Source organism: Synchiropus splendidus, chromosome 1 (genome assembly GCF_027744825.2).
Source record: "Synchiropus splendidus isolate RoL2022-P1 chromosome 1, RoL_Sspl_1.0, whole genome shotgun sequence".
In the NCBI taxonomy this organism is placed as follows: domain Eukaryota; kingdom Metazoa; phylum Chordata; class Actinopteri; order Syngnathiformes; family Callionymidae; genus Synchiropus; species Synchiropus splendidus.
Window position 1 is genome coordinate 71,318,379 of NC_071334.1, and position 23,329 is coordinate 71,341,707.

General features: G+C 58.9%; 3 protein-coding genes and 1 pseudogene across 11 annotated transcripts; 2 read left to right on the top strand and 2 right to left on the bottom strand.

Moving 5' to 3' along the window:
• Window positions 1-257: 257 nt before the first annotated feature.
• LOC128767948 (protein Atg16l2-like) lies at window positions 258-5,453 on the top strand. 5 transcript variants are annotated; one of them, XM_053880364.1, is made up of 16 exons: window positions 258-744; window positions 1,297-1,421; window positions 1,947-2,020; window positions 2,081-2,323; window positions 2,396-2,449; window positions 2,508-2,561; window positions 2,626-2,725; window positions 3,085-3,190; window positions 3,256-3,326; window positions 3,383-3,454; window positions 3,512-3,629; window positions 3,848-3,953; window positions 4,634-4,786; window positions 4,841-4,888; window positions 4,947-5,048; window positions 5,107-5,453. In XM_053880364.1, the coding sequence occupies exons 1-16, from the start codon at window positions 576-578 to the stop codon at window positions 5,198-5,200; spliced, it is 1,689 nt and encodes a 562-aa protein (XP_053736339.1). In that variant the 5' UTR covers window positions 258-575; the 3' UTR covers window positions 5,201-5,453. The 5 variants fall into 5 exon arrangements, with proteins under 5 accessions (XP_053736339.1, XP_053736348.1, XP_053736330.1 ...); XM_053880373.1 differs by having other exon boundaries at window positions 258-766; window positions 2,081-2,243; window positions 2,396-2,561; XM_053880355.1 differs by having other exon boundaries at window positions 258-766; window positions 1,947-2,243; window positions 2,396-2,561.
• On the top strand, window positions 5,451-17,720 carry LOC128768002 (beta-arrestin-1-like). 5 transcript variants are annotated; one of them, XM_053880519.1, is made up of 16 exons: window positions 5,451-5,539; window positions 6,277-6,307; window positions 6,377-6,437; window positions 6,512-6,556; window positions 7,575-7,771; window positions 7,837-7,896; window positions 7,956-8,023; window positions 8,161-8,296; window positions 8,354-8,441; window positions 8,507-8,579; window positions 8,645-8,782; window positions 8,839-8,922; window positions 8,990-9,013; window positions 9,348-9,456; window positions 17,058-17,092; window positions 17,186-17,720. In XM_053880519.1, exons 1-16 carry the CDS (start codon window positions 5,520-5,522, stop codon window positions 17,289-17,291), a joined length of 1,275 nt encoding a protein of 424 aa, XP_053736494.1. In that variant the 5' UTR covers window positions 5,451-5,519; the 3' UTR covers window positions 17,292-17,720. The 5 variants fall into 5 exon arrangements, with proteins under 5 accessions (XP_053736494.1, XP_053736483.1, XP_053736465.1 ...); XM_053880508.1 differs by having other exon boundaries at window positions 9,348-9,418; window positions 17,050-17,092; XM_053880490.1 differs by having other exon boundaries at window positions 8,161-8,441; window positions 9,348-9,418; window positions 17,050-17,092.
• On the bottom strand, window positions 17,628-19,185 carry LOC128768466 (putative olfactory receptor 52L2). The gene is made up of 3 exons (XM_053881399.1): window positions 19,108-19,185; window positions 18,815-18,909; window positions 17,628-18,654 (listed from the first exon to the last, which is right to left on the bottom strand). The coding sequence occupies exons 1-3, from the start codon at window positions 19,183-19,185 to the stop codon at window positions 17,643-17,645; spliced, it is 1,185 nt and encodes a 394-aa protein (XP_053737374.1). The 3' UTR covers window positions 17,628-17,642.
• Window positions 19,186-22,423: 3,238 nt separating this feature from the next.
• Window positions 22,424-23,108, bottom strand: LOC128768529 (olfactory receptor 11A1-like; annotated as a pseudogene).
• Window positions 23,109-23,329: the final 221 nt, after the last annotated feature.

Genomic DNA, 23,329 nt, shown 5'->3' on the forward strand with positions numbered 1-23,329 from the left:
CCGCCACTTCCCGAACCTGAGATTACAGCGTGTCCGCCTGCTCTCTGTCCAGAACCCGAGGTGTCTCGAGGTGTGACGTCACACCCACCCCGGCCCCGCCCACAGCAGCAGCAAAGGTTCCCTCATCCAGCGCCGCCCTGGATGAGCGTCCGCCCCAGGAGACTTCCGGGTCACACGCGACTGCGCCCCCTGCTGCGTGGAGCTGGGTAGAAAGGGAGGACGCTTCAAGTCTCGTCAGTCCAGTCTCCCAGGTCAGTCAGGGCGGGCCACGCCCACTGAGCCGAGGAACGCGGAAGCTGCGGTGCACGAGCAGGGACGCAGCGCCCAGGACGGAACAGAACTGCGGTTCCGACCCAGGACGCGCCGGGCGTGTGACTGTGGCGCTGCTCATGACGAGTCGACACGAAAGACGGGGCGCAAATACCTGCGCTGACGTCAGCAGGTGCGCTGAGGAGGGCGTGGTCTGAGGGGTTCGACTGGTCTGGTCAGCCGGATTCCTGCGGGCCGGCCGCTGATTGGCCGCCCGCCCGCCAGCGTCCAATCGAAGAGCCTCACTCCCGGACACGGAAGCAATCATGGCGAACGCGGTGGTCGCGGCGGAGGCCAGCGTCCCGGTACCGGCGCCCCACATGACCCCGACCTGGCGCGAGCGCGGGGCGGGAGCCTGGAGGAGCCACGTGGTCCACCAGCTGAAGCTCCGTGACGCCGCGCAGCGCGACACGTTTCGGGATCTGATCCGGTTCTGTGAGTCCAGTTTCCAGTTCAGGTGGGGAGACGGCTCCTCTCGCCGGGCGAGTGCGTGACGCGAGGGTTCGATGGCGAGGTCGTGTCGGAGTCAAGTCTCCTCACTTCTACTTAGCGGTTCTGCGGACGACATTCGCGTCAGTCGAGTCACAGTGGATGATGCAGAGACGTGAACCTGGCGGCAGCTTCCTCAACATAACCTCCTCTCTGACTCTTCCTCCTCACCTCCTCCCTGACTCTTCCTCCTCACCTCCTCCCTGACTCTTCCTCCTCCCTGACTCTTCCTCACCTCCTCTCTGACTCTTCCTCCTCACCTCCTCTCTGACTCTTCCTCCTCACCTCCTCTCTGACTCTTCCTCCTCACCTCCTCTCTGACTCTTCCTCCTCACCTCCTCTCTGACTCTTCCTCCTCACCTCCTCCCTGACTCTTCCTCACCTCCTCCCTGACTCTTCCTCCTCCCTGACTCTTCCTCCTCCCTGACTCTTCCTCACCTCTCCTCCTCTCTGACTCAGAGGTTCTCGTGCCAGAGTTGATCAGCATCTCTGCTGCAGACACTGGTCTCCTGGAGAGAAGCGCTCTGACCAATGGCCGTGCGAGCAGCTGGCGAGCGTCAGCACAGAGCTCCGCCTCTTCGCTGCTGGTCCAGAAGCAGCAGCTGACGAAGACCACAGGAGATGTGAGTGCCGCCGCTGTGGTCACCATGGCAACCCATGAGCTCTCCCTCCCTCTCTCTCTTCCCCCTGTCTCCCCCCTCCCTCTCTCTCTCTCTCTCTCTCCGTCTCTCTCTCTCTCTCTCCTCCCTCCCTCTCTCTCTCTCTCCCTCTCTCTCTCTCTCTCTCTCTCTCCTCTCTCTCTCTCTCTCTCTCTCTCTCTCCCTCTCTCTCTCCTCCCTCTCTCTCTCTCTCCTCCCTCTCTCTCTCCTCTCTCTCTCCCTCTCTCTCTCCCTCCCTCTCTCCCTCTCTCTCTCTCTCCCTCCCTCTCTCTCTCCCTCTCTCTCCCTCTCTCTCTCCCTCCCTCTCTCTCTCCCTCTCTCTCTCTCTCTCTCTCCCTCCTCTCTCTCTCCCTCCCCCTCTCCCTCTCTCCTCCCTCCCTCCTCCCTCTCCCTCCCTCTCTCTCTCCTCCCTCTCTCTCTCTCTCTCCTCCCTCTCTCTCCTCTCTCTCTCTCTCTCTCTCTCTCTCCTGACGCCCTCTGCTCCTTCAGTTGGCCTTCCAGGTGGTTCAGATGCAGCGAAGCGTCAGATCCAAGGAGCGGCTTGTGGAGGAGCAGCGAGACAGGTGGCTCTAGCCGGCCGGACCCCCCCCTACGCCCGTCTCACTGCCCGTCTCACCCCGCAGGCTGCAGCGGCAGCAGCTGCAGCTGGACGCTGCGGCGGCCTCGCGCCTGCAGCTGCAGCGGCGAGTCCACCTCCTGCAGCAGCTCAACCTCTCGCTCAAGTCCCAGTACGACGTGCTGCTCCAGTGCCGGCGCCAGACCGAGTCCAGTCTGCAGCAGCAGAAGGTGAGGGCGGCGCCCCCGCTGCAGCACGTGGGCGGAGACCCACCAGCCCGCAGCCCTGGCTCCCAGCTCTTCGCCGGCCCGTAAGACAGGCCCAGGGTGAGGTGAGCTCGGAACCGCCAGCCCGCCGTCCTCACGCCTCGCTGTGTCCTCAGCATGCCGCAGTCTCCAGGTCCGGTGGCAGAGCCAGACCACCCGTGTCTGGTCAGGTGAGTCTGTGGCCCGTCCCAGGCCCAGGCCCCGTCTGCTGACCGCCTGCCCTTCCAGGTCAGCGTCGGCCCGATCAAGCCGCTTCCTGCTGACCCTCAGAGAGCTGTTCCGGTGCGTGTCTGTGTGTGTTCTCACCCCGGTGGGCGTGGCGTCATGGAAGTGTGTGCCGTCACAGGAAGAGGCGTGGCCACTCGCTCAGCAGTTTGGACCAGGACCTGTGGCGCCCCCTGCCGGGAGGCCTGGCCAGGGTTCCGGCTCGAGCGCTCCACGTCCTGGTACAGCACGAGCGGCTGGGAACCGGTCGCCCCCTGACATCTGCTTCCCTCCCCCTTCTCCTCCACCTTCCTCGTCCTTTCTCCTCCTCTTCTTCTTCCTCCTCCTTTCTCCTCCTCTTCCTCTTTCTCCTCCTTCTCCTCTTCTTCTTCCTCTTCCTCATCCTCATCCTCCTCTTCTTCCTCCTCCTCCTTTCTCCTCTTCTTCTTCCTCCTCCTTCTCCTTCCTCCTCCTTCTCCTCTTCTTCTTCCTCTTCCTCATCCTCATCCTCCTCTTCTTCCTCCTCCTCCTTTCTCCTCCTCTTCCTCTTTCTCCTCCACCTTCCTCGTCCTTTCTCCTCCTCCTCTGCCTCCCCTGACAGGAGGCCCACGAGCAAGGCATCAACGCGGTCCGCTTCTGCGCGGGCTCCGCCATGCTGGCCACCGGTGGGACGGACCGGGTGGTCAGAGTCTGGGAGGTCTCGGCAGGTAGGAGCGCCCGCTCCTGGCTGGCCCGTGGTGGCGGCGCTGACCCGGCTGGCTGATGTCCTCAGGCTGGCTGAGCCACAGACGGACCCTGGAGGGCAGCACGGACGGCATCACCTGCGTGGACTTCGACCCCGCGGTGCGTAGGCCGGACTCCGGCCCGCCGGGCCTCGGCTGATCGCCTGATTCTTCCAGGGCTGGAGGGTGCTGGCAGCTTCCTACGACAAGTCGGCGCTGCTGTGGCGTCTGGACGACTCTGCTCCGCAGGTAACCATGGCAACCGTCTGCCGCGGCCCTTAATCCAGCGGCGCTTGTCCTCGCCAGCTCACGCTCACCGGTCACAGCCGCAAAGTCACCAGCGCCAGGTTCAGCTCTCTCCACCAAGTGGCGACAGGCAGCGCTGACGGAACCGTCCGGCTGTGGGACCTGCACCGGGCCGCCTGTAGGTGACGCCCCTAACTTTGTGGGCACCAATTCTTGACTGTGTGGACTGGTTCCACAAATCCAAGCCTGAAAATAAGGGGATGATTCTAGCTGGGTTCATTTGAGGGTTGGAAGTCTGGTCCAGGGTCCTGGTTCAGGTGTGTTCAGGGGGAAGGGTGGTGGCCAGGAGAGGTCCTCACTAAGACAGGAAGACAAGCGTGTGTGTGCATGGCCCAGGTGTGCAGGTGGCCGACGCAGCGTCCTGTTGCAGCGACCTGCTGTGTTGCGACCGCAGCTTCATCAGCGGACACTTCGACGGGCGCGTCCGAGTGTGGGACCACAGGTCAGCTCCTCCTCCTCTTCTTCTTCCTCCTCTTCTTTCTCCTCTCCTCCTCCTCTCCTCTTCTTCCTCTCTCCTCCTGCTCTTCCTCCTCCTCCTCTTCCTCTTCTTCCTCTCTCCTCCTCTCCTCCTCCTCTTCCTCTTCTTCCTCTCTCCTCCTCTCCTCTTCCTCCTCTTCTTCCTCTCTCCTCCTCATCCTTCTCCTCCTCCTCCTTTTCTTCCTCCTCCTCCTCCTCCTTTTCTTCCTCCTCCTCCTCTTCCTCCTCTCCTCCTCCTCTTCCTCTTCTTCCTCTCTCCTCCTCTCCTCTTCCTCCTCTTCTTCCTCTCTCCTCCTCATCCTCCTCCTCCTCCTCCTTTTCTTCCTCCTCCTCCTCCTCCTTTTCTTCCTCCTCCTCCTCTTCCTCCTCTCCTCCTCCTCTTCCTCTTCTTCCTCTCTCCTCCTCTCCTCTTCCTCCTCTTCTTCCTCTCTCCTCCTCATCCTCCTCCTCCTCCTCCTTTTCTTCCTCCTCCTCCTCCTCCTTTTCTTCCTCCTCCTCCTCTTCCTCCTCTCCTCCTCCTCTTCCTCTTCTTCCTCTCTCCTCCTCTCCTCCTCCTCCTCCTCCTCCTTTTCTTCCTCCTCCTCCTCAGTGAGAGTCACAGGTGGTTACCGTGATTCCTGGAGCCGTCACGCCTGTGTATTTCAGGATGTCGACTGTCGCGCAGCAGTTTCCCGCTCTGGGCAAAGTCACGTCTCTGGACGTGACGCCCGACCACCGGCAGCTGCTGAGCTGTTGCCGCGACGACTGTCTCCAGCTGACCGACCTGAGGATGCAGAAGCCGAGCTCCGCCTGCTTCAGGTAGCCGCTCCGCTCCCCGGGACGCGCCCCTCGCTCACCTGTCCTGTGTCTCAGAGCCGAAGGCTTCTCCTGCGGCGGCGACTGCACCCGGGCGGTTCTCAGGTGAGAAGGTGGCTCCGGCCTTCAGAGAGCTGGACCTGAGCCCCCCTCTGCTCCGCAGCCCAGACGGACGCTTCGCGGCGGCCGGCTCGGCAGATGGCGCTGTCTACGTGTGGAGCGTGTCCCGCGGCGGCCTGGAGACCCGCCTGCCGGACGGACACAGGTACGGCTGGGAACTCTGGCGCCCCGCCTGAGGCCTGACCGAGCCCGTGTGCCCTCAGGTCCGCAGTCAACGCCGTGTCCTGGTCCGTGTCCGGCGAGTTCGTGGTGAGCGTGGACAAGAGCCGCCAGGCCGTCCTCTGGAGCCACGTGTGAGGAGCCCCACCTTGGGCCCGTCTGCAGCCTCGCTGTGACTGGACCCGCCCCGGGGCCTTCGTTGCCTCATTTCTGTCACTTTTAACGTCTGTTTGCTGCATGAATAAAGTGCTGAGCTCCTCACTCCCGCAACCTTGTTTCCGACGCTCAGCCTGACCTTGACTGCAGCTCTCCCCATCACCACCAGAGGGCAGGGCAGCTTCAGTAGGGCGAGGCCCCCGCCTCCCGAGCGCTTCCTGAGAGAGAGAGAGAGAGAAAGGTCTTCTCAGTTTCCTGGGCGACAACAACATTCCACCGTTCTCCTCAGCATCTGTCGACCATGGGAGACAGAGGAACCAGGTAGGTGTGTGTGTGTGTGTGTGGTGACGAAGACTGGACTCGGACCCGTCGTCACCTCTGAACCTCCTGCTGCGCACCGTGCCAGGTCAGTGTCAGAACCAAGGACCAGGAGGACGCTCTCGGTCTGGTCATCATGTGAACTCCGGCTTCCTCCCGGTGCCTGCTGAATATTGATGGGCAGAGTGAGTCCTGTGATGCAGCTGCAGGGCTGTGGACATGTGGGAGACCTGGCGCCGTCCGCTTCTGTGGCGCCTTCAGACGGAGGCGGTGCGTTCAAGTGCTCCGGTGCCTGTCGGTCCTGTGGTGCGTTCGAGTGCTTCAGACGGAGATGGTGCGTTCGAGTACTTCAGACAGTGGCGGTGCGTTCAAGGGCTTCAGACAGTGGTGGTGCGTTCAAGTGCTCCGGTGCCTGTAGGTCCTGTGGTGCGTTCAAGTGCTCCGGTGCCTGTAGGTCCTGTGGTGCGTTCAAGTGCTCCCGTGCCCGTAGGTCCTGTGGTGCGTTCGAGTGCTTCAGACAGTGGCGATGCGTTCGAGTGCTTGAGACGGAGGCGGTGCGTTCGAGTGCCTGCAGGTCAAGCGCTGCGTTGACGTCTCCAGCTCCACGGTCCACGTGGAGCTCCACGTCTGCCCAGTGGGCAGGAGGCTGCAGGAGGCTGCAGGAGGCTGCAGGAGGCTGCAGGGTGCTGGGGGTGCGTTCTCATGGAGCAGGCGTCAGCTGACTCTCTTCTGTCTTCCAGAGTCTTCAAGAAGTCCAGCCCCAACGGGAAGGTGAGTGAGCTCCGCCCCCGCTCAGGTCTGCTGACGGCTGATTGGCTGTTCCTCGCCGTCTCCCCGCAGCTCACCGTCTACCTGGGCAAGAGGGACTTTGTGGACCACGTGGACCTGGTGGAGCCAGTGGGTGAGTGCCCGGTCCCGTGGGACCCGACCCTACCCGACCAGACCCGACTCAGTCAGCTGGCTGCTGTGTTACAGACGGAGTGGTTCTGGTGGACCCAGAGTACCTGAAGGAGAGGAAAGGTGAGAAGCAGAACCCGACCCTCACCGGACCTCCTGACACTGACTGGACCTCCCGACCCTCACCGGACCTCCTGACACTGACTGGACCTCCCGACCCTCACCGGACCTCCTGACACTGACTGGACCTCCCGACCCTCACCGGACCTCCTGACACTGACTGGACCTCCCGACCCTCACCGGACCTCCTGACACTGACTGGACCTCCCGACCCTCACCGGACCTCCTGACACTGACTGGACCTCCCGACACTGACTGGACCTCCCGACCCTCACCGCACCTCCTGACACTGACTGGACCTCCCGACCCTCACCGGACCTCCTGACACTGACTGGACCTCCCGACCCTCACCGCACCTCCCGACACTGACTGGACCTCCCGACCCTCACCGGACCTCCTGACACTGACTGGACCTCCCGACCCTCACCGGACCTCCTGACACTGACTGGACCTCCCGACCCTCACCGCACCTCCTGACACTGACTGGACCTCCCGACCCTCACCGGACCTCCTGACACTGACTGGACCTCCCGACCCTCACCGCACCTCCTGACACTGACTGGACCTCCCGACCCTCACCGGACCTCCTGACACTGACTGGACCTCCCGACACTGACTGGACCTCCCGACCCTCACCGGACCTCCTGACACTGACTGGACCTCCCGACACTGACTGGACCTCCCGACCCTCACCGGACCTCCTGACACTGACTGGACCTCCCGACCCTCACCGGACCTCCTGACACTGACTGGACCTCCCGACCCTCACCGCACCTCCTGACACTGACTGGACCTCCCGACCCTCACCGGACCTCCTGACACTGACTGGACCTCCCGACCCTCACCGGACCTCCTGACACTGACTGGACCTCCCGACCCTCACCGGACCTCCTGACACTGACTGGACCTCCCGACCCTCACCGGACCTCCTGACACTGACTGGACCTCCCGACCCTCACCGGACCTCCTGACACTGACTGGACCTCCCGACCCTGACCGGACCTCGCGTTTGTGCCCGCAGTTTTCGTGACCCTCACCTGTGCCTTCCGCTACGGCCGCGAGGACCTGGACGTGCTGGGCTTGACCTTCAGGAAGGAGCTGTTTGTGTCCAGCGCGCAGGTGTTTCCTCCTCCGTCCGGTCCGCGGCCCACTGCCACCCGTCTGCAGGAGCGGCTGCTGCGGAAGCTGGGCCAGCAGGCGCAGCCCTTCACCTGCCAGGTGAGCTCCGTCTCCGCGGCGCCTTCAGGGTCGCGGCCGGCTCACGTGACCTTCACGTGTTACAGATGCCGCTCAACCTGCCGTGCTCCGTCACGCTGCAGCCGGGGCCCGAGGACACGGCGAAGGTAAGGCCGCCGCCCGGGGGCCCCGGGGCCCACGCCCTCTGACCTGCCCACCTTTGCAGGCCTGCGGCGTGGACTTCGAGGTGAAGGCCTTCTGTGGCCAGTCTGCCGAGGAGAAGATCCACAAGAGGTGAAGAGCTTCATGCATGATGGATGGACGTCTCCATTAGCTGCTGATGGCTGCTGGATCAATACGGTCCTGGATCCGCTCCATTAGCGCCGGCGCTCGGCCCATTATCGCCAGTCACGCCGGCGTCTCCGCCGCAGGAACTCGGTGCGTCTGCTGATCCGGAAGGTCCAGTACGCCCCAGAGACGGCGGGTCCTCGGCCCACGGCGGAGACCACGCGCCACTTCCTGCTGTCGGACAAACCTCTGCACCTGGAGGCCTCGCTGGACAAGGAGGTGACCTCTGACCCCGGGGGTGTGGGTGCCGCTGACGCCGCTGCGCTCCCTCCGCAGGTGTACTACCACGGCGAGCCCATCAGCGTCAACGTGCGCGTGACCAACAACAGCAGCAGCAAGACGGTGAAGAAGATGAAGGTCTCGGGTGCGTCTCCTGGCACTCTGGCTTTGTCGACCTTTGACCTCTCAGGAGGTGTGGTGTCTCCGCAGTGCGTCAGTTCGCGGACATCTGCCTCTTCAGCTCGGCGCAGTACAAGTGTCCCGTGGCGCTGGAGGAGTCGGAGTGAGTGGCCCCGCAGGTGGCGCCGCCCGCCGCCCGCCGCCTCTCAACCCTCTGCTCTCTTCCAGTGACCTGGTCCCGCCCAGTTCCTCCTTCTGCAGAGTCTTCACGGTGACTCCCTTCCTGGCCAGCAACCGGGAGAAGCGCGGCCTGGCGCTGGACGGCAAGCTCAAGCACGAGGACACCAACCTGGCGTCCAGCACCCTGTGAGTGTGACCCCCGTGACCCCGGCCGCCGCCGCTGACCCTGCGTCTCGCCGCAGGCTGCCGGACGGCGCCAGCAAGGAGCTGCTGGGCATCGTGGTGTCCTACCGAGTCAAGGTCAAGCTGGTGGTGACGCGCGGCGGGTGGGTACAGCGCCACTCTCTGGCCCCCCACCCCCCCACTCCAAGCTGATCACATGATCTCTTGCAGGCTTCTGGGAGACCTGGCCACCAGGTGTGTGTGAGAGGTGGAGCACATCTCGTCAGGACGGGTCCCTCGTGAGGACCCGTCCTCCTGGCTCGGTGTGGGTCATGTGACCTCTCCTGCCAACTGTAGCCATTTTTCTGCTGGAACCTTCTCAGTCTTGTGTGTGTGTGTGCCTTCTTGTCCTTCTCTCCTTGTGAGGACCTGTGTCAGTGTTTTACCAACAGAGGCAGGTCCTCACTGTGTCAAGCCTCAGTTTGAAACGGCTGGTTAGTTCAGGGTGATGGCCAGCAGAGGTCCCCACCAGGACAGAGAGACAGACACGTGTGTGTGTGTGAGGCTCACGGTGAGGTGTGTGTTGCAGTGACGTGTGTGTGGAGCTGCCCTTCACTCTCATGCATCCTAAACCGTGTGAAGACTTCCTGCTCAGTGACGGTGAGTCCTGTCGCCGTCGGCTCCTCAGTGACTCGGCTGTGACAGTCCTTCTGACTCTCTGACTCACAGTCCTGCTGACTCTCTGACTCACAGTCCTGCTGACTCTCTGACTCACAGTCCTGCTGACTCTCTGACTCACAGTCCTTCTGACTCTCTGACTCACAGTCCTTCTGACTCTCTGACTCACAGTCCTGCTGACTCTCTGACTCACAGTCCTTCTGACTCTCTGACTCAGTCCTGCTGACTCTCTGACTCACAGTCCTTCTGACTCTCTGACTCACAGTCCTTCTGACTCTCTGACTCACAGTCCTTCTGACTCTCTGACTCAGTCCTGCTGACTCTCTGACTCACAGTCCTTCTGATTCTCTGACTCACAGTCCTGCTGACTCTCTGACTCACAGTCCTGCTGACTCTCTGACTCACAGTCCTTCTGACTCTCTGACTCACAGTCCTTCTGACTCTCTGACTCACAGTCCTGCTGACTCTCTGACTCACAGTCCTTCTGACTCTCTGACTCAGTCCTGCTGACTCTCTGACTCACAGTCCTTCTGACTCTCTGACTCACAGTCCTGCTGACTCTCTGACTCACAGTCCTGCTCACTCTCTGACTCAGTCCTGCTGACTCTCTGACTCAGTCCTGCTGACTCTCTGACTCACAGTCCTTCTGACTCTCTGACTCAGTCCTGCTGACTCTCTGACTCACAGTCCTGCTGACTCTCTGACTCACAGTCCTTCTGATTCTCTGACTCACAGTCCTGCTGACTCTCTGACTCACAGTCCTTCTGACTCTCTGACTCACAGTCCTGCTGACTCTCTGACTCACAGTCCTTCTGACTCTCTGACTCACAGTCCTTCTGACTCTCTGACTCACAGTCCTGCTGACTCTCTGACTCACAGTCCTTCTGACTCTCTGACTCACAGTCCTTCTGACTCTCTGACTCACAGTCCTGCTGACTCTCTGACTCACAGTCCTTCTGACTCTCTGACTCACAGTCCTGCTGACTCTCTGACTCACAGTCCTTCTGATTCTCTGACTCACAGTCCTGCTGACTCTCTGACTCACAGTCCTGCTGACTCTCTGACTCACAGTCCTTCTGACTCTCTGACTCACAGTCCTTCTGACTCTCTGACTCACAGTCCTGCTGACTCTCTGACTCACAGTCCTTCTGACTCTCTGACTCACAGTCCTTCTGACTCTCTGACTCACAGTCCTGCTGACTCTCTGACTCACAGTCCTGCTGACTCTCTGACTCACAGTCCTTCTGACTCTCTGACTCACAGTCCTTCTGACTCTCTGACTCACAGTCCTGCTGACTCTCTGACTCACAGTCCTTCTGACTCTCTGACTCACAGTCCTTCTGACTCTCTGACTCAGTCCTGCTGACTCTCTGACTCACAGTCCTTCTGACTCTCTGACTCACAGTCCTTCTGACTCTCTGACTCACAGTCCTTCTGACTCTCTGACTCACAGTCCTTCTGACTCTCTGACTCAGTCCTGCTGACTCTCTGACTCACAGTCCTTCTGATTCTCTGACTCACAGTCCTGCTGACTCTCTGACTCACAGTCCTGCTGACTCTCTGACTCACAGTCCTTCTGACTCTCTGACTCACAGTCCTTCTGACTCTCTGACTCACAGTCCTGCTGACTCTCTGACTCACAGTCCTTCTGACTCTCTGACTCAGTCCTGCTGACTCTCTGACTCACAGTCCTTCTGACTCTCTGACTCACAGTCCTGCTGACTCTCTGACTCACAGTCCTTCTGATTCTCTGACTCACAGTCCTGCTGACTCTCTGACTCACAGTCCTGCTGACTCTCTGACTCACAGTCCTTCTGACTCTCTGACTCACAGTCCTTCTGACTCTCTGACTCACAGTCCTGCTGACTCTCTGACTCACAGTCCTTCTGACTCTCTGACTCAGTCCTGCTGACTCTCTGACTCACAGTCCTTCTGACTCTCTGACTCACAGTCCTGCTGACTCTCTGACTCACAGTCCTGCTCACTCTCTGACTCAGTCCTGCTGACTCTCTGACTCAGTCCTGCTGACTCTCTGACTCACAGTCCTTCTGACTCTCTGACTCAGTCCTGCTGACTCTCTGACTCACAGTCCTGCTGACTCTCTGACTCACAGTCCTTCTGATTCTCTGACTCACAGTCCTGCTGACTCTCTGACTCACAGTCCTTCTGACTCTCTGACTCACAGTCCTGCTGACTCTCTGACTCACAGTCCTTCTGACTCTCTGACTCACAGTCCTTCTGACTCTCTGACTCACAGTCCTGCTGACTCTCTGACTCACAGTCCTTCTGACTCTCTGACTCACAGTCCTTCTGACTCTCTGACTCACAGTCCTGCTGACTCTCTGACTCACAGTCCTTCTGACTCTCTGACTCACAGTCCTGCTGACTCTCTGACTCACAGTCCTTCTGATTCTCTGACTCACAGTCCTGCTGACTCTCTGACTCACAGTCCTGCTGACTCTCTGACTCACAGTCCTTCTGACTCTCTGACTCACAGTCCTTCTGACTCTCTGACTCACAGTCCTGCTGACTCTCTGACTCACAGTCCTTCTGACTCTCTGACTCACAGTCCTTCTGACTCTCTGACTCACAGTCCTGCTGACTCTCTGACTCACAGTCCTGCTGACTCTCTGACTCACAGTCCTGCTGACTCTCTGACTCACAGTCCTTCTGACTCTCTGACTCACAGTCCTTCTGACTCTCTGACTCACAGTCCTGCTGACTCTCTGACTCACAGTCCTTCTGACTCTCTGACTCACAGTCCTTCTGACTCTCTGACTCAGTCCTGCTGACTCTCTGACTCACAGTCCTTCTGACTCTCTGACTCACAGTCCTTCTGACTCTCTGACTCACAGTCCTTCTGACTCTCTGACTCAGTCCTGCTGACTCTCTGACTCACAGTCCTTCTGACTCTCTGACTCAGTCCTGCTGACTCTCTGACTCACAGTCCTGCTGACTCTCTGACTCACAGTCCTTCTGATTCTCTGACTCACAGTCCTGCTGACTCTCTGACTCACAGTCCTTCTGACTCTCTGACTCACAGTCCTGCTGACTCTCTGACTCACAGTCCTTCTGACTCTCTGACTCACAGTCCTTCTGACTCTCTGACTCACAGTCCTGCTGACTCTCTGACTCACAGTCCTTCTGACTCTCTGACTCACAGTCCTTCTGACTCTCTGACTCACAGTCCTGCTGACTCTCTGACTCACAGTCCTTCTGACTCTCTGACTCACAGTCCTGCTGACTCTCTGACTCACAGTCCTTCTGATTCTCTGACTCACAGTCCTGCTGACTCTCTGACTCACAGTCCTGCTGACTCTCTGACTCACAGTCCTTCTGACTCTCTGACTCACAGTCCTTCTGACTCTCTGACTCACAGTCCTGCTGACTCTCTGACTCACAGTCCTTCTGACTCTCTGACTCACAGTCCTTCTGACTCTCTGACTCACAGTCCTGCTGACTCTCTGACTCACAGTCCTGCTGACTCTCTGACTCACAGTCCTGCTGACTCTCTGACTCACAGTCCTTCTGACTCTCTGACTCACAGTCCTTCTGACTCTCTGACTCACAGTCCTGCTGACTCTCTGACTCACAGTCCTTCTGACTCTCTGACTCACAGTCCTTCTGACTCTCTGACTCAGTCCTGCTGACTCTCTGACTCACAGTCCTTCTGACTCTCTGACTCACAGTCCTTCTGACTCTCTGACTCACAGTCCTTCTGACTCTCTGACTCACAGTCCTTCTGACTCTCTGACTCAGTCCTGCTGACTCTCTGACTCACAGTCCTTCTGATTCTCTGACTCACAGTCCTGCTGACTCTCTGACTCACAGTCCTGCTGACTCTCTGACTCACAGTCCTTCTGACTCTCTGACTCACAGTCCTTCTGACTCTCTGACTCACAGTCCTGCTGACTCTCTGACTCACAGTCCTTCTGACTCTCTGACTCAGTCCTGCTGACTCTCTGACTCACAGTCCTTCTAACTCTCTGACTCACAGTCCTGCTGACTCTCTGACTCACAGTCCTTCTGATTCTCTGACTCACAGTCCTGCTGACTCTCTGACTCACAGTCCTGCTGACTCTCTGACTCACAGTCCTTCTGACTCTCTGACTCACAGTCCTTCTGACTCTCTGACTCACAGTCCTGCTGACTCTCTGACTCACAGTCCTTCTGACTCTCTGACTCAGTCCTGCTGACTCTCTGACTCACAGTCCTTCTGACTCTCTGACTCACAGTCCTGCTGACTCTCTGACTCACAGTCCTGCTCACTCTCTGACTCAGTCCTGCTGACTCTCTGACTCAGTCCTGCTGACTCTCTGACTCACAGTCCTTCTGACTCTCTGACTCAGTCCTGCTGACTCTCTGACTCACAGTCCTGCTGACTCTCTGACTCACAGTCCTTCTGATTCTCTGACTCACAGTCCTGCTGACTCTCTGACTCACAGTCCTTCTGACTCTCTGACTCACAGTCCTGCTGACTCTCTGACTCACAGTCCTTCTGACTCTCTGACTCACAGTCCTTCTGACTCTCTGACTCACAGTCCTGCTGACTCTCTGACTCACAGTCCTTCTGACTCTCTGACTCACAGTCCTTCTGACTCTCTGACTCACAGTCCTGCTGACTCTCTGACTCACAGTCCTTCTGACTCTCTGACTCACAGTCCTGCTGACTCTCTGACTCACAGTCCTTCTGATTCTCTGACTCACAGTCCTGCTGACTCTCTGACTCACAGTCCTGCTGACTCTCTGACTCACAGTCCTTCTGACTCTCTGACTCACAGTCCTTCTGACTCTCTGACTCACAGTCCTGCTGACTCTCTGACTCACAGTCCTTCTGACTCTCTGACTCACAGTCCTTCTGACTCTCTGACTCACAGTCCTGCTGACTCTCTGACTCACAGTCCTGCTGACTCTCTGACTCACAGTCCTGCTGACTCTCTGACTCACAGTCCTTCTGACTCTCTGACTCACAGTCCTTCTGACTCTCTGACTCACAGTCCTGCTGACTCTCTGACTCACAGTCCTTCTGACTCTCTGACTCACAGTCCTTCTGACTCTCTGACTCAGTCCTGCTGACTCTCTGACTCACAGTCCTTCTGACTCTCTGACTCACAGTCCTTCTGACTCTCTGACTCACAGTCCTTCTGACTCTCTGACTCAGTCCTGCTGACTCTCTGACTCACAGTCCTTCTGATTCTCTGACTCACAGTCCTGCTGACTCTCTGACTCACAGTCCTGCTGACTCTCTGACTCACAGTCCTTCTGACTCTCTGACTCACAGTCCTTCTGACTCTCTGACTCACAGTCCTGCTGACTCTCTGACTCACAGTCCTTCTGACTCTCTGACTCAGTCCTGCTGACTCTCTGACTCACAGTCCTTCTGACTCTCTGACTCACAGTCCTGCTGACTCTCTGACTCACAGTCCTTCTGACTCTCTGACTCACAGTCCTTCTGACTCTCTGACTCACAGTCCTGCTGACTCTCTGACTCACAGTCCTTCTGACTCTCTGACTCACAGTCCTTCTGACTCTCTGACTCACAGTCCTTCTGATTCTCTGACTCACAGTCCTGCTGACTCTCTGACTCACAGTCCTGCTGACTCTCTGACTCACAGTCCTTCTGACTCTCTGACTCACAGTCCTTCTGACTCTCTGACTCACAGTCCTGCTGACTCTCTGACTCACAGTCCTTCTGACTCTCTGACTCACAGTCCTTCTGACTCTCTGACTCACAGTCCTGCTGACTCTCTGACTCACAGTCCTGCTGACTCTCTGACTCACAGTCCTGCTGACTCTCTGACTCACAGTCCTTCTGACTCTCTGACTCACAGTCCTTCTGACTCTCTGACTCACAGTCCTGCTGACTCTCTGACTCACAGTCCTTCTGACTCTCTGACTCACAGTCCTTCTGACTCTCTGACTCAGTCCTGCTGACTCTCTGACTCACAGTCCTTCTGACTCTCTGACTCACAGTCCTTCTGACTCTCTGACTCACAGTCCTTCTGACTCTCTGACTCACAGTCCTTCTGACTCTCTGACTCAGTCCTGCTGACTCTCTGACTCACAGTCCTTCTGATTCTCTGACTCACAGTCCTGCTGACTCTCTGACTCACAGTCCTGCTGACTCTCTGACTCACAGTCCTTCTGACTCTCTGACTCACAGTCCTTCTGACTCTCTGACTCACAGTCCTGCTGACTCTCTGACTCACAGTCCTTCTGACTCTCTGACTCAGTCCTGCTGACTCTCTGACTCACAGTCCTTCTGACTCTCTGACTCACAGTCCTGCTGACTCTCTGACTCACAGTCCTGCTCACTCTCTGACTCAGTCCTGCTGACTCTCTGACTCAGTCCTGCTGACTCTCTGACTCACAGTCCTTCTGACTCTCTGACTCAGTCCTGCTGACTCTCTGACTCACAGTCCTTCTGACTCTCTGACTCAGTCCTGCTGACTCTCTGACTCACAGTCCTTCTGATTCTCTGACTCACAGTCCTGCTGACTCTCTGACTCACAGTCCTTCTGACTCTCTGACTCACAGTCCTGCTGACTCTCTGACTCACAGTCCTTCTGACTCTCTGACTCACAGTCCTTCTGACTCTCTGACTCACAGTCCTTCTGACTCTCTGACTCACAGTCCTGCTGACTCTCTGACTCACAGTCCTTCTGACTCTCTGACTCACAGTCCTTCTGACTCTCTGACTCACAGTCCTGCTGACTCTCTGACTCACAGTCCTTCTGACTCTCTGACTCACAGTCCTTCTGACTCTCTGACTCACAGTCCTTCTGATTCTCTGACTCACAGTCCTGCTGACTCTCTGACTCACAGTCCTGCTGACTCTCTGACTCACAGTCCTTCTGACTCTCTGACTCACAGTCCTTCTGACTCTCTGACTCACAGTCCTGCTGACTCTCTGACTCACAGTCCTTCTGACTCTCTGACTCACAGTCCTTCTGACTCTCTGACTCACAGTCCTGCTGACTCTCTGACTCACAGTCCTTCTGACTCTCTGACTCAGTCCTGCTGACTCTCTGACTCACAGTCCTTCTGACTCTCTGACTCAGTCCTGCTGACTCTCTGACTCACAGTCTTCTGACTCTCTGACTCACAGTCTTCTGACTCTCTGACTCACAGTCATGCTGACTCTCTGACTCACAGTCCTGCTGACTCTCTGACTCACAGTCCTTCTGACTCTCTGACTCACAGTCCTTCTGACTCTCTGACTCACAGTCCTGCTGACTCTCTGACTCACAGTCCTTCTGACTCTCTGACTCACAGTCCTGCTGACTCTCTGACTCACAGTCCTTCTGACTCTCTGACTCACAGTCCTTCTGACTCTCTGACTCACAGTCCTTCTGACTCTCTGACTCACAGTCCTGCTGACTCTCTGACTCACAGTCCTTCTGACTCTCTGACTCACAGTCCTGCTGACTCTCTGACTCACAGTCTTATGACAAGTCACGCAGTTGTACTGGGAAACAACCGGTGCTGTATGTGGGGCGTGACGCCGGCGCTGGTCGCACCTGTCGCACCTGCAGTGGACCTGACAGTCGAGTCACTGCAGAACCAGCCCGTCTTTGTTGTTCCACAACAAAAGTGTCTTGCGTTTGTTGCAGCTCCGGAGGAAACATCCGTCAACTTGATCCACTTCGACGCCAAGTAAACAAACCCTTCTCCTCTCCTCTGATTGGCTGAGAGCGCGCGAGCAAACTGAAATGGTCTCAGGTGACGGTTGTCTTTGTGCTCCGGCAGCGACGATGACATCATCTTCGAAGACTTCGCCCGCCAGCGCATGATCGGCGCCAAAGGGGCGGAGGAGGAGGAGCCGGAGGACTGGCCCGCACTGAGCGACAGATAGGGCGCAGCGCCGAGCCGCTGCCGTCTGGCCAGATGTGCGGGGCAAACGGATGACCTGCTGGCGGCGCTGTGTCCCTGTTGGTGTCGAGATGTCAGTCCTGTTTTGCCTGAGTGCAGCCAGGAGGTGGCGCTGTGGCATCTCGCTGTTGTTTGTTCGCATGAGTTTCCCTTGGTGGCTGAGACAGGAAGTTCTGCGGCCCCCGGTCAGCTGACCTGGTCGGCCAATCACGGCCGGAACTGCATGAAGTCGCTCAGAGATCCGGAACCGGAGATGTCGCATGACCGAGAAGAGCCCGACGGCACCAAGAAGCAGGCCAGAAGCTGGTGGTGAGGTGGGCCCCTGCTCCCGCCTTTATTGAACCCTCTCAATAAAACCAAGTTGGCATCTGGGTCCGGGCTCCGGGAGGAAGGTTTGCGGGGGGGACGTGACCTTGACCTTGACTCTGAAGAGCGCGTAGAAGCCGTTTCTGATCTCGGTGGTTCGGACCCCGTAGATGACCGGGTTGACGGTGGCCGGGACCAGGATGTACATGAGGGCCAGCAGGGTGTTGGCGCCGGTGGGGATGGGGATGTTGAGGTTGTGCGACAGGAAGGCCACGCTGCCCACCAGGTAGAAGGTCATCATGACCATCAGGTGCGTGGCGCAGGTGTGGAAGGCCTTCCAGCCGCCGGCCGCCCGCAGGACCTCGCCCAGGATCCGCAGGTAGGAGAAGAGGATGAGGGGGATGTCCACGCCCACAAAGCAGGCGATGACGGCCAGGCCCGCCGCCCGGCTGCTGCGGCTGTCGCCGCAGGCCAGGCCCACCAGCGCCATGTGGTCGCAGTAGCAGTGCCGGAGCACGTTGGAGCCGCAGAAGTGCAGCGAGGCCGCCAGCGCCACCAGCGTCCCGATGATGGCGCTGCTGCGCAGCAGCGTGAAGAGCAGCAGCTTCAGCCACACGGAGGAATCCATGAGGTGGGCGTAGCGCAGCGGCCGGCACACGGCCAGGTACCGGTCCACGGCCATGGCCAGCAGCAGGGTGGACTCCACCGAGGACAGGAAGTGGGTGACGAACATCTGGGCCAAGCAGCCCGCCAGCGAGATCCGGTCCTGGTCAAAGAGCAGGGCCAGGACGGTGCTGGGGACGATGGCCGAGGCCCCGGCGATGTCCACCAGGCAGAGCAGGCCGATCAGCAGGTACATGGGCCCCTGCAGGCGCTCGGCGCTGAAGACCACGTACAGCAGCAGCGCGTTCCCCACCAGGGCCGCCAGGTAGGCCGCCGACAGGGGCAGCGCCAGGAGGCGGCGGTGAGCCCGCAGCTCGGGGAACCCGTCGAACACGAAGGTCCCGTGGGAGAGGTTCTGGCCTGATGGCGTCCAGTTCCTGCGGGAAGGAGACACGGCTCAACAGGGGGCCCCCAGCTGGCCGACTGTCGCACGGAACAGACCCGCTTCTGCCGCCACACTACAGCGGCCGACCCGGAAGTTCCGGTCCTGGAACCGGAGGTTAGTGACGCGCATGCGCCGCCCGACTCAGACCGAACCGGACGTGGAGCCGACGGTGCTGACACGCCAGCGTCTCTGGCACGAGGACGGCGTCGCAGTGGAGTCTGTCGCTGCATGAAGCGCGCTCAGGTTTCTGCCAGAACGTACCACTCACAGATGACCGTGTTGCACGGAGACTATTTTAATCCCAATAGTGAAACTCGGTCACAAGCAATGTTCCCTCCGATTTTTCATGAGTCTGAGCAAACACGCACACTGTCAGAGCGGTCACCTGGACCACGCTGAGCCACACTACACACATACACACATACATATATATATACAGCGGTACCTCTGTCCTCGACCGCAGTCCCTTCCAGACGGCCGACCGAGAAGCGATTTGTTCGAAATCGGAGTCGATTTCTCCCATTACAATGAATGGAAAAAGAACGCATGCGTTCCAAGCCTTAAAACAGGCTTTGGTAGGAGTGACTGCAGAGCGTCTGCTGCAGGTGGCTGTTCCTCTGTGTGTGTGGCCGCTGCATGTGGGAGGGGTTGCCCAGTGAGTGACGTGTCTCTCCAGAAGGGAAGAGGTGCCCGGTGCGTGTCCAGCTCTGAATGTGCGCTTCTGTGCAGTTTGGCTGTGACAAAGTCATAAACCAAGTCACGCTCTGTCCCAGACTGGCCTCATCCCTGTCCCAGCTCCAGCCCACAACAGGACAGAGGACCCTGGAGTAGGACCTCCCCGTGACACTCGACCACGCTCCAGTGCGGAGACAGGAAAGGTTTCACACCTCAATATGAAGAACAAACAGTCAGTAAATGGAGCTCAGGGGACACGTCTGCACACAGAGGCTGCGTTATACACAATAACACAGCACATCGTGGGTCAGCTGATCGGTCAGCGCGCGTTATGTTTTTCCAGCTTTTTTCAGGGGCGTTCCAGTTCTGGATTTTTGTTCGAAATCCGAAGCCAAAAAATCTCGAAATTTTTGTTCAAACTCTGATTTGTGCGAAAACCGAGGCACCACTGTATATATAAATATATGTATAATTTTGTCCACTGGAGGCCAGCGTCTTCTGTGAGCGAGCGCTCCTCATGGAACAGTGAGCTCCAGTGAAGAAGGAACAGCTTTCTTCTCCACTGACTCCACACTTCATCTCCTCAGCTGACTAGCGTCTCCTCTCTGTGGTCTGAAACCCGACCGTCCTCTCTCCTCTGCGTGACTCCGCCCCCCAACAGTTGAAGAGTGAGCAGCTCCTCAACATCAGCCAGCTCCAATAGTTCCCTTCAGATGGCAGCTCTTCCAGTTGCTCTTCCTTCCACACTGTGGATGTAGCGCCGTCAGAAGCCCTGTCGTCCGGAAAGTGCAGTCATTTATATTCCGTTCAGGATGAATTTCTGTTGCGCTGAGATCATATCAGCTGTGCACAACTGCGCACAACTCATAGGGAACATTGGTCACAAGCGTGTCTCGTTGTCACCAACATCCGCCTCCAGCACCCCCAGCCCCAGGTCACCAGAGGTCACCAGAGGTCACCAGAGGTCAGTTCAGCAGTTGTTACGCAGCTGGACAGAAGCCAGTCTCTGTCATTCAGCTGTGTGTCTTGACTGAGTCAAGTTTTGAGGCCGAGACACTCCAGTGACATCACACCCCTCTTGACCAATCACAGCAGAGGGGGCGACCTCCGTGGGCGGGGCTTAAGCACATTTTCTCACGTAAATATTTCAGCTCATTCAGATCAGTTTGACTCGCAGTGCTCGCACGCTCCTCCAGGCCGAGCCCAGGGTCTCCTGCTGAACTTGACCCTGCCAGACTTAGACTTACCTCCCGGACTTACCCTGCCAGACTTGCCCTGCCGGACCTGACCCTGCCGGACCTGACCCTGCCGGACCTGACCCTGCCGGACCTGACCCTGCTGGACCTGACCCTGCTGAACTTGCCCTGCCGGACCTGACCCTGCTGAACTTGCCCTGCCGGACCTGACCCTGCCGGACCTGACCCTGCTGGACCTGACCCAGCTGAACTTGCCCTGCCGGACCTGACCCTGCTGGACCTGACCCTGCCGGACCTGACCCTGCCGGACCTGACCCTGCTGGACCTGACCCTGCTGAACTTGCCCTGCCGGACCTGACCCTGCTGAACTTGCCCTGCTGGACCTGACCCTGCTGAACTTGCCCTGCCGGACCTGACCCTGCCAGACCTGACCCTGCTGAACTTGCCCTGCTGGACCTGACCCTGCTGGACCTGACCCTGCTGGACCTGACCCTGCCGGACCTGACCCAGCTGGACCTGACCCTGCTGGACCTGACCCTGCTGGACCTGACCCTGCTGAACTTGCCCTGCCGGACCTGACCCTGCTGGACCTGACCCTGCCGGACCTGACCCAGCTGGACCTGACCCTGCTGGACCTGACCCTGCTGGACCTGACCGTGCTGAACTTGCCCTGCTGGACCTGACCCTGCTGGACCTGACCCTGCTGGACCTGACCCTGCCGGACTTGACCCTGACCCTGACCCGGTCCAGGTCCTAAAGCGAGGGCTTTGATTGGGAGGTACCTGCCGTCCATCTGTGGGATGCTGCTGCTCCAGATTCACCTCCATCCTGGTGCCCGGGTCTTTTATGCGAGTCGGAGCCGCCTCCCAGGAACTGGACCCTGAGGGCGGTGCATGATTTGCTGCTTCCAACAAGTTCATCTAATGACCTTCGGCTGGTTAGCTTGCTCATGTGTGCGGCTAATTGGCCCCCTGCAGGAGGCGCCGTGGGGAGCCGGCCTGGACCAGCAGGAGCTCGGCCTGTGGGAGTCATGTGTTCAGCCCGAGGAGGCCAGGCAGAAGGAAGGACTTCCTGTCTGGACAGGAAGTAGCAGCCGTCTAATGCCAGTCCAATGATCCGGAAGCTTCTTCACCGCCACACCTGATTCTTCCTCCCACACACAGACGTTTGCATCTCTCTCCTTGTGGGGACCTCTCCGGGCCATCACCCTTTCCCCAGCCTCTCCCTCTGGCTCTAACCTGAACCAGGACTCTGGACCAGGACTGGAGCCCAGTTGGTTTCAAGTCTCAAACTGAGGCTCGACCGCGTGGCTCCAACCAAGTGTCCCCACAAAGTCATACGGTCCTCACAAGGGCAGCGCTTAGTCAAGAGTCGGTGGGATAAACACACACACGTTTATGCTACATATTACAGCCATAGTTGCCTTTCTGTGTGTCGCTCACGGGCTCAGTCTGACGGAGCATGGAACTCGGATCATCCTGCAGACCTTTTGAAAGGTCAAAGGGCATGTTGTGGCAACAGTGGCTGTTTTTGTGTCGTGTCGTGGTGCAGCGCCCTGATTGGTCCCCACAGACTGTTGCATCAGCACTAATGAGCCACACGGGAGCGAGCGCCGGTTCCACGCCGGTCTGTGGGGCACCAGCTCGGCGGAGGGGCGCACCTGCGTTTCAGGACTGGCCTCGGGGACGGACGAAGCTCGCCGCCATCTTGGGTGGCCGGAGCGCGGCGGCGGCGGCGTCTGAGCTCAGGTTCAGCAGAACAAGTCGGCAGCACACAGACTGGTTTCGCATACCAGCAGCGGGTGGAAGGGTCCACGGCCGAGGAGGCGCCGCCCCACCGACCCTGGAGTCTGAGCTCTCCGTCACGCGGGGCGGCTCCTGCAGCGGGCCGTCAGAGCTTCAGGACCAGCAGGGCCATCCTGAGCGGGTTGAAGAGCGGCTGGCCGGCGAGCCAGTAGAGCGAGAGCAGGACCCGGACCGGGACGAGCACCCGGCTCATGTCGAAGCGGCTCTGCAGGACCTCGAAGAAGGCGCCGCAGGAGAAGTTGAGCAGCGAAGCCCGAGAAGCAGACCTGCAGGATCTTGGCGTAGGAGAAGAGGGTCAGGCCCAGCGGGCCCAGGATGATGGCCGCCGTGTTGAGCATGCCGCTGACGTTGTTGTGGCGCGTGTCGCCGCACGCCAGCTTCACCATCAGGTAGTTGTCGCAGTAGACTTTGGGGATGAGGTTTCCGCAGAGGCGCAGCGAGGCGCTGAGGGAGATCATGAGCAGGCAGGCGCCGGCGGCGGCGAGCCAGGCCAGCAGGAGCAGCCCCGCCACGTGCGCCGCGCTCATCCTCAGGCGGTACGGCAGCGGCCGGCAGATGGCCAGGTAGCGGTCGTAGGACATGACCGACAGGTTGAGGAACTCCACCGAGGCGTAGGAGTAGAGGCAGAAGATCTGCAGGAGGCAGAGGAGGGCGGGGACGGTGTGCGCCCGCGACAGCAGCTGCACCAACAGGAAGACCGGGTATCGCAGCGGCCCCAGGTCCTGATACGCCGACAGGACGAAGAAGGTCACCTGACTGGAGTTCCACATGGCCTGCCGGGATGCCAGGCCACGCTGCGTTTCAACCATCTGCTGAACGGCAACGCCTCCACGCAGGAGCTGCGCCCTGTCACGTGACACGACACGTCGTCCAATCACAAAGAAGAGCGCAGGCGGCCCATGTCAGGTCCCTTCAGGACCATGAACCCCATTGATTCTGACCGACCCGACGAGGTCTGAGAGTCGGGGTCTGAGAGTTGAGTTCTGAGAGT

Excerpts from the sequence above, each read along its gene's own strand:
- LOC128767948 (XM_053880355.1), top strand. The coding sequence starts at position 576 with ATGGCGAACGCGGTGGTCGCGGCGGAGGCCAGCGTCCCGGTACCGGCG. Across the intron at positions 2,244-2,395 it reads CCAGTCTGCAGCAGCAGAAG|CATGCCGCAGTCTCCAGGTC; the intron begins GTGAGGGCGGCG and ends CTGTGTCCTCAG. Across the intron at positions 3,191-3,255 it reads AGTCTGGGAGGTCTCGGCAG|GCTGGCTGAGCCACAGACGG; the intron begins GTAGGAGCGCCC and ends TGATGTCCTCAG.
- LOC128768466 (XM_053881399.1), bottom strand. The coding sequence starts at position 19,185 with ATGGGAGAAATCGACTCCGATTTCGAACAAATCGCTTCTCGGTCGGCC. Across the intron at positions 18,910-19,107 it reads GACTGCGGTCGAGGACAGAG|AAACCTGAGCGCGCTTCATG; the intron begins GTACCGCTGTAT and ends ACGTTCTGGCAG. Across the intron at positions 18,655-18,814 it reads CACCGTCGGCTCCACGTCCG|GAACTGGACGCCATCAGGCC; the intron begins GTTCGGTCTGAG and ends TCCTTCCCGCAG.
- LOC128768002 (XM_053880483.1), top strand. The coding sequence starts at position 6,239 with ATGGAGCAGGCGTCAGCTGACTCTCTTCTGTCTTCCAGAGTCTTCAAG. Across the intron at positions 6,308-6,376 it reads AGTCCAGCCCCAACGGGAAG|CTCACCGTCTACCTGGGCAA; the intron begins GTGAGTGAGCTC and ends GTCTCCCCGCAG. Across the intron at positions 8,783-8,838 it reads AACCTGGCGTCCAGCACCCT|GCTGCCGGACGGCGCCAGCA; the intron begins GTGAGTGTGACC and ends GTCTCGCCGCAG.